Consider the following 9,516-nt stretch of genomic DNA (forward strand, 5'->3'; position numbering starts at 1 on the left):
ACCGACTTTCCCATCGAATAATCAACGAGTGGAATTCATTACCTCAGCACGTGGTTGAGGCTCCATCCGTCGACTCCTTCAAAAGAAAGTTGGATCAGCTGAGAGACCATCATCGCCAGGACTAACACAGGCCATCAAGCCTCCTGTCCTTTCCAAACTGAAACTGAAACTGAAACTGGATGAACGAAGGTACGAAAAATATCCAAAAATGCGAAACATATCACAATATATAAAAATAAAAGTAAAGAAATGATATGTAAAGTTCCAAAAGGGAACGAACTCAGTTTACAAATAGGTGTACCAGATCACGTCCATAAAATCACTGGCTGAGCAGTCTGGGCTACGATAGATGACACCGAATATAAATGCACAACCTTCAAAAGTGAGTTCACAGTTAGCGACTTCACAAGTTCCATTATAGTGCGATTAACGAATCAAGGACTCAGGACAGTATGTCACTGTAACCTACTGTTATTTCTCTCTCGTTTGTTAAATATACCTAAACTCCTACCTGGAGGCATCGGCGATCCACTGCCATTAGATACGGAAGCTCATTAAGCGAAAGCTTCTGTTCCGTAACGAACAATTTGAACCATTTGGACAATTTAATCGTTGAAGTATTGAGATTCGGTGACCTTGAAGGCTTCAAATGTTTACAATTTCACCATAGACATCTCTCAATTGGGATTATTTGCTCATGATGAATTAATATATTTTGACCACAGTCCATCTTAGGTTGCTTAAATTTCACATCAGCCTTCATTCTGTCTACAATGGACAGGGATACGATGCTTGAGAATTTTCTGGTAAGCTGGATATTGAAGTTTTGAGCGTGTGCTCCCTAATTTTACTTGACTACTATAGGCGTGTACTGGATTAACAGATATCACATATGCAATATCAATACTGGAGGACCATAACTGGGACTTAATGGCCGCTGTTTCCAGCATTATTAGTGACGTGTCGCCAGGTAATAGCAAATGTTTTAAACACACCAAAAATTTCTGATGCACCTAGGGAAGTCCTCTTCACTGCTTCTACGTAGCGAGAATAAGGTGTTTAGCAAACTAACAGTGCATAATTTCTGTTGATGGATGTAGAAAAGGGTTTCACCTAGGGGATTTGAAAAGCATTGATCCCCTCGAATTTATAAAGTTTAATTTACCGAGAAAAACATATGAAACTGTTATAGTTATTGGCTATATTTGTTTAAGCAGATATCGAGGCCAAAATATCAGTATTCATGTGTCTAATTCGCACGACATTTAGATGTAATTATTCGTGACTGGAAACCAGTGCTTGTATAAAATTGTATTTTGGTCAGTCGGTAAAGCACTAATTTATTAGCTGAAATTCTACCGTAGAAAATCCTTTCGCTATCCAACTCAACTCTATCAAACATGTATACAAGGTTATTGACAAACCCATAATGTTTTAAGTAATCTATTTCGTAGAGTTGTAAAAGCAGTGATATTATTACTTGAAAAAAAACAGAAACGATTCGATTCGTCATAAACAGGTGCAGAATAATAAAGTGTACACCATTCACGTCCAGATAAAGACTACATATTTCCGAAATCACTTTGGAGCCGTATCATCATAATGAAGTAGAAACCATGGATAATCTAAAACGAGAGAAAACAACAAACCCTTCTGAGTTACCACTGAGATCTTCAAGAATAGTGGTCCAGTCTCAGCTCTTAGACTAACTAGCTAATGTCTGAGAACTAAAGGAAATTTTAGAGGAATCCGTTTGGCTAGCATAACGTCTATAATATTATCCCCAGTAATTTTTTAACGTTTCACTAAGGCTCATGAAAACTTTTTAAACACAAGTATAGTACAAGGAGGGACGGAATACATATGCACCTCACTTCATTCGGTTTGTGTAGAGGCTAGGATACTTCCCGGGACTTATGGAGATTATTGGTTTTAATTGGAATCACGAACCGATCAAAGTTAAAGGATAGTTGAAAACCTGGAAGCACTAGATGGTCGTTTCTCCCTGGTATATGACTCCTGAACATTGCTGATCCAGGAATCTAACCTGGAATCTATGGTATTATATTTTCACTAGTGGCTGGCTTTGAGATGCAACTGGAGTTGTAGTGAGAAGCTGTAACGATTGCCATTCAATCATGTCGGGTATGCAACAGATATCTATCTCAGTCAATGGGTGAGGGCTACACAATATTGTGGAATAATTAAAATCAGACATCAAAACTGCTGAATGCCAGTTTAGTCGGTGGTCCGGAGGTTAAGCGCTCGTGTGTGAGACCAAAGTTCCTGGATTCGATTCCCAGGTGCGCAGTCGGGGATGCGAAATGCTGAGTCACATACTAGGAAAATTTGGGGGCAAATCAGTGGTAACTGATTATTTATTGTAAATTTTCTTCCTAATATTTTACCTTGTTACTTATTGTTCACCGATTTTTACCTGGATGATGTAAACCAGAAAATAAGATACGAGATAATCTTTTTCAGCTCATTTGCACCAACTATTATATGGTCTGGTCTACCAATGTTCTGTTATGTTCTAAGTTAAAACGAAAACTGTCTTGATTATTTAACCTTTATTCACTACTGATCTACAACAATAAAATATTCACGTGAATACACGATGTTTTTTAAGGTCGGCAAATATTTCGTTGATTCTATTGACAGTTTCAAGAGTAATTTTATGGAATACTTCTTGGTTTTGAATTTTCACCATTCATTCTAGTAGTGGAAACACTATCTTCTTTCAAATAGATATTCAACAGGTGGTCATTTGCAAACGAATAATTAAGGAGGCGTTCGTCAGTGATTCAGTTTGATTTTGTACATTCAATATAAATAGTGCATACTTTTAGATGTAAATTCACTCTTTTTTAGCAGGATCATCATTTGTCCAAGATCAATCTGTTCCATACTCCACAGTTCTTCCTATGACTCCGCTTGGTGGACCCATTCTGTCATCTGAATCGTCAATGAATCATAACTTAGGAACTCAAACCGTTTCCGTATCAACTATGTGTGATTTTGATACTGATGTTTCAGGATGTGGTGTATCTCCAGCGATTTCTCGATCCGTTATTGAACTGGACAGTGATCAAGCTATTAATTCCAATAGACCAGTTCGTATCTTGAATTTTGAAATAGATTTGGAATTACCTATGAATGATGATACAGATCATGAACAAAAAGTTGTAAAAGAAAGTTTCCCTTTTCCCGATACGGAGACAGTTGGATTTTTGAAACAACATTTTATTGATTGTCGGTTGACTGAGCTCATACAGTTAGCAACTAGTCCAGAATTAGGATCAAAAATAACTGAATGTAGCAAAGCCAACCTCTTAAAGCATCTAGTTTTGGAGAGTTCTGGATCTCACTCTTTTGCTGACAACTCAGTAAGATATACAATTATTTTCATAGCAATATATTGTCTAGTTGTATTTATCTGCATAGTATTGTAATCGAATGAGAAATGTAAGCGAATGGATAACATGGCTCAACCATATTGTTATGTTATATCGTTTTAAAGCAAAATACTTCCGATTTTTTATTTTTGCTGATACACTGCCTTGACGGAATTCGTTTTAAGATATTCATGTACTTGAGTTTAGATATTCAGCTTTATGATTTGCCGGTTAAATACACTTTAGAAATTTGGGTAAGGTGGTGGTATTGAAAACTTAGGAGCGTGATCGAAGCGTCCGGGCGATAGCTGCTTAAAGCCAGTCACGCACAGCTTTTTCAAGAGGGGTTTTTTAATTTGTTGGCTCGGTGTTTTTCAGACTACTGCAGGTGATGAAAGCCCGTGAGGTAATATGAAGTTTTCTATTTTTAGGGGTGATCATTGTTTACCCCTTCTTTCGTTGTGGGAAAGAAGCGTCTTTGCAATTTTGGTTGTTTTAGGGAAATACCGTATTAACCTCTTATTCCAGTACAGTCACCAGTATAATTTCTCTCTTTGACCTTAAGTTGTTGCTTTTAGTCTTATTGTTCTTCAACTGACCTGGCTAGCATGATAGGACCTTAAAAAGACGAAAGCATCAGCCAGTATAAGTTGATTGGGTTATCACGATATCTAGGTAGGAAGCGGCTGCTGTCAAGATGAAACCACATAGAACATTGAATATCCTCTACGCTTTTAAAATTACATAATTAGCATAAAGATATGCGACCCAGGTTACTAATGTGTCAAATTACAATCAATGCTTTATTTGTTGTTTGTAACGTATCATGAATTATCATGGAGTTTGAACTTTATCGTTGAATTCTTTACCCAGAAATACTTAGACTGTTCATCTTTGCAGTTCCATATTTGAAACTTAACTATCAGTTATTTACATGCATGATTTTTCACTAAAACTTTACCAGCTAACTGGTAGAAAAAATTAGTCTATCATTTTAATTGTAATTTTATTCCAGACACTCCTTCGTGCATTACATCTGCCGAAATGTATTAAACTTCGAGCTAAACTCAGTCCGGATTTATTACCTAACTCGTAAGTGTTTATTTCATCATGCTTTTCATTTTCATCCCTGAAATAAATCAACATGCGTTTACTCTTTCCCTTGTTTCGTCATGCGTTAGATACATGTAAACCGCAAACAAGTACTTTTTCTCTTTGCAATTAGTTAATAATTACTATTCACAATTACGCACATACATAAATGCACATACGAACAGTAATGCACGATTCCCCCATTGGTTAATCATATGCAATGATTTGCTTGGACTGTAAACGTAATTTTATAGTTTTTGACTAACAGATAGAGTTACTTACTTACGCCTGTTACCCCTCGTGGAGGAGCATAGGCTACCTACCAGCACCCTCCATCCAACAATGCCCCGGGCAATCCTTTCCAGTTGTTATTCATCCTTTTCAGATCTGATTCTGTTTCCCGACGTAATGTGTTGTCTGGTCTTCCTCTTTTCTGCTTCCCTTCACGATTCCAAGTCAGGGCTTGCCTCGTGATGCAATTTGATGATTTCCTCAATGTATGTCCTATTTACTTCCAACGTCTTTTCCTAATTTCATCTTCAAATAGAAGCTGGTTTGTCCCCTCTCACAGAAGGCTGTTGCTGATGGTATCCGACCAATAAATGTTGAGTATCTTGTGTAGATAACTATGTATAAATACTTGTACGCTTTTGATGATGGTTGTATTAGTTCTTAACGTTTGAGCTCCATACAGTAGAACTGACTGTCTTGACGTTCGTATTGAAGATTGTGATTCCGATATTGGTTGACAGTTGTTTTTGGTTCCACATGTTCTTCAATTGTAGGAATACTGTGATTGCTTTGCCAATCCTCGCCTTTACGTCTGAATCCGACCCTTGTTGTTCGTTGATGATACTTCTCAGGTACTTGAATGTTTCCACATCTTCCAGAGTTTCGCCATCAAGTGTGACTGGGTTGGTGTTCTCCGTGTTGTATTTGAGGATCTCGCTTTTTCCTTTGTGTATGTTGAGACCTACTGATGCAGAGGCTACTGCTACACTAGTTGTCTTCATCTAAATTTGTTAGCGTGTATGGGATAGGAGGGTTAGATCATCTGTGAAGTCCGAATTATCTAATTGATTCTGAGATGTCCATTGTATTCCGTGCTTTCACTCAGATGTCGAGGTCTTCATAATCCAGTCAACTACCAGAAGAAAGAGGAAGAGGGAGAGTAGACAGGCTTATCTGACTCCTGTCCTTACTGAAAATACATCTGTGAACTGTCCTCCATGCAGCACTTTGCACTGTAGTCCGTCGTATGAGTTCCGGATAATATCGACAATTTTCTCAGGAACTCCACAGTGTCGAAGAAGTTCCCATAATGTGCTCCTGTCCACACTGTCAAACGTCTTCTCATAGTTAATGAAGTTGATGTATAGTGACGAGTTCCACTCAACTGACTGTTCGACGATGATCCATAGTGTCGCAATTCGGTCTGTGCACGCCCGATCCTTACGGAATCCAGCATGTCAATCTCGAAGTTGGGTGTCTACTGCGCCTTTCATCTGGTTCAGCAACACTGTTGAAAAATTTCCCTGGTACTGACAGTGGTGTGATGCCTGTGTAGTTCTCACATTTGCTCAGATCTCCTTTGGTGTCTTGATGAGACATACTTCTTTTCAGTCCGTCGGTGGCACTTGTTCCTCTACCCAAATCTTCCTGAATAATAGGCGAAACATGTTTGCAGTTACTTCAATGTCCGACTTCAGTGCTTCAGCTGGTATATTTTCAGGTCCTGTCTCTTTCCCGCTCTTGATTTGTCTGCTTCTATTTCCGGTGGGTTCAATTGAGCTCGTCTATTCAACAGTTCCTCGAAGTATTCTACCCTTCTGTATCTCTGTTCTTGAATCTCCGTGATTATCTTTCTTTGTTCGTGACGGGTCTCTCTGGTTTACTATATCTCCCTGCTAGTTTCTTCGATGTATCATATAGTTGTTTCATATTTTGTTCTCTTACAGCTTTTCCCTCTGTCGTTGCTAACTGTTTCACATATTTCTGCATGTCGGCTCTAATGCTCCTCCCCACTTGCTTGTTTGTTTCTGTGTTCAGCTTGTGCCTTAACTTTCTCCACTCTTGTTCGGCTGGTCGTTGTTCAATGTTATCTTCTTATTCTTCCTTCCTTGAGTCTTATCCGTGGTTTCCATAGAGATCCTTTCATTATGATGATGTTTTTTGTAGCCCAGTACCTCCCAACACGTTGAAGTTAATGCTTCTTTGATCCCTTTCCAGTTGTCCTCCATCGTAGTTTCTTCTTTCAGTGTATCTTGTAAGACTTGGAATCTGTTGTTGAGAGTTATCTTGAATTGGTTGAGTTTGTTAGTATCTCGAAGTTAGGCTGTATTGAACCTTTGTAATGCTATTCCCCCAGTTGTCCAGTGTTTCTTTAGCTTCAGTCTCATCTTGGCCACAACCAGTTGGTAGTAATCTGGATCTATGCCAGCTCCTCTCCCGGTTCTCCCGTCTTCCATTAACCATAGCCACATCTGATAACGTCTCTAGCCACTGTGTCGCATCATCTCTACTATTCCAACCAAGTAGTCGTGAGGGACCAACAGAAGCCAGTCCTATACAGCTTTCTTTCATACAACGACACTATGTCATACACTGACCACCTACACTTCTTATATCGTATGTACACACTGTGAAAGATCGACCGTAGATCAGTTCAGATCATTACAAACATAAAATCATAAAACACTTGAATCCCAACCATTTTATTGCAGGTCTAAACTATATTCAGTCAGTCATAAGCAACATGGAACTTGGGACATATGTACATCGCTTCAGATTGCCAGACCATATCAACACATCAAGATAAAACTAACAAGACGGTTGCCGAAGTAATAGAAGTAGTAAGAGTGTCAATAGTGGTAATATTATTGGTAGAAAAATTGAGCAATAGCAATATGATCCAAGAAGGCTGAATAAATTTTCAGAATAAAAAAGGGTATGAGATTATTTTTAGAACTAAACTAAATGGAGTCAACAAGTGAATGAATGTGACCAACTCGGTCTCGTGTGCAGTCACGGGTATGAGGGCTAATATCACTTCCCGGTTGGCCACACCGTGGACGGGTATTTCTTGAGGGACCTGAAAAGGAAGTTGGATTAGTGTTGGCCTTAACGACCTGGGAGCGTGACCGCAGTGCCCAAAGGACAGCTGCTTGTGGTCGGTCGCGCACGGCCTTTTTGTGGGGGAGTTTTGACGTGTTAGCTCCGTACTTGTTGGGACCTTACCGCTGGAAACGGATGTCCGTGGGATAAGGTGAGGTGTGCATTTTTAGGGTCGACCTTTTCTAACCATACCCTTCCTTGTGGGAAGACAGCATCGCTGTTAGGCTGGTTGTCTGGAGGAAACACCTTACTGCCGTCACACCTCTGTGCAGTTGGCAGTACGACTTCGCCTTCGGACCCTAGTTTGTTGCTTTTAGTCTTACCGCTCTTCAACCGACCTGTCTGGCATGGTAGGACCTTGAGGAACGATTGTTCCAGTCAGTATAGCTTGGTTGGTTCATCACGACAGGCAAGCCCGACCACTACGTCAAAGTAGCAGCAACGGTCGTACGTACGTACGAAGTTCTACGTTGTGACTGACTGACTGGCTGACAACACGTGAATGCATCTGTATCATTGATTACCGATTCTATTTCATGTCATCCAACTTCTCCAAACATTGATAACTTTAAACACATAGTTTTCGCTTACCTACACGCATCAGATCAACAATTGATGATTCCATGTCTTGATTCGATGAAGGTGAAGTTTCCGCTTTGTTTTCACTAAACTTTTGAAAGAACGATAACCTCCTTGGGATCCGCATACTTTGGATGATTGTTTCTTTTATTTTCCTCCTCTTCAAACGTTCATCATTTGTACGCATTTTTTAAAATTTAATAGTAATTATTCAAATCAACAAAATGGTGGACAAGTTGTATTTCATATTAGCGTGTATAAAACAAATGACAATGAAATACCGGCACCAACGACTACTACTACTATGACTACTGGTAGTAGTAGTATTCATGCTAACACTAAAAACCGTGACGATGATGATATTCATCAATCTGAAAGTAATCAACTAACTACTGGTAGATCATGTTCACCTTATGCTTATCATGATTTATGTTTACCATGTGATTCATATATATCACAACTATGTAATGATTTATATCGTATTACTGGTATACCAATAACAAGTCAATTATGGTCTATTCAATCAAAACATAATCGTAATCGTAATAATAAAAGTCTATCAGTCAATGAACAAATACCATCGAATGAAGTGTTAAACTCATTAGTTAATGAATTGAATCAACATTATCCACAACAGTCATTTAAAACTCAATCCCTTTTGTCAAAACATTCAAATGTTGCTTCTACTACTATCAACACTAATGATGATGATGTTGCTAAACAAAAATCTAGTCATAACAACTTAACATTAGCTGATTGTGGTTTGAAATCAGGTGATGTTTGTAATTTATGTGTAAGTTCATAAGTATCATTGTTATTCACTTAGTATTGTTTGTTTTGAATCTTTTTATTGATGTTTTTAGGACTGTAACTGGTCAGTCTCTAATTGGCATATGTGCATACTGTGCGTATTGCCTCGATATAGCCTAAATTCACAAGCATGGTAAGCAGAGGTGGATGGATAGTGGCTAGCAGTTGAATCCAGGACGCGCGTTCCGTCCTATTTGGGACTCGTCAGCTGGATGTACCTGTATTTCAGAGTTGATGTTCACTCTGGGACTCGAACCCAGTACCTTCCGCTTCAAACGCCATCGCGTTATCCACTCGGCCACTGGGTCCTGACAGCCACTTGCTTGTGCAATGTTATTGTTATTATTATCAATTGTTTATTATTGTTGTTATTTTGTGAACATATGCGAAGAATAATTTAAAAAACTTCAATCTACATGTATCCTCTACTTTGTGGAACAGTCAGTCAGTCAGCTACAACGTAGGACCAAGCACATATATGCATCGGTCCAAGTTGACATACCTCATTAGCACAGCAGGAGAA

General features: G+C 38.9%; 1 protein-coding gene and 1 non-coding gene across 2 annotated transcripts in view; one reads left to right on the forward strand and one right to left on the reverse strand.

The window, feature by feature from the left end:
• Nucleotides 1-773: 773 nt before the first annotated feature.
• The window catches only part of Smp_077540 (putative faf1 protein), a gene marked incomplete at both ends in the record, with an annotated part of 27,107 nt that continues 18,364 nt past the window's right edge, over nt 774-9,516 (forward strand). Inside the window, 5 exons of the mRNA XM_018798507.1 lie at nt 774-806; nt 865-970; nt 2,875-3,389; nt 4,414-4,490; nt 8,388-8,976. Of these exons, the coding sequence (XP_018653442.1) occupies nt 774-806; nt 865-970; nt 2,875-3,389; nt 4,414-4,490; nt 8,388-8,976 (1,320 nt within the window). The remainder of the gene's footprint in view (nt 807-864; nt 971-2,874; nt 3,390-4,413; nt 4,491-8,387; nt 8,977-9,516) is intronic.
• Nucleotides 9,230-9,301, reverse strand: Smp_tRNA_00842_Pseudo_TTG.1.1. The gene has a single exon. It is a non-coding gene (tRNA).

This window comes from Schistosoma mansoni, chromosome 6 (genome assembly GCF_000237925.1).
Source record: "Schistosoma mansoni strain Puerto Rico chromosome 6, complete genome".
Taxonomy (NCBI): Eukaryota; Metazoa; Platyhelminthes; class Trematoda; order Strigeidida; family Schistosomatidae; genus Schistosoma; species Schistosoma mansoni.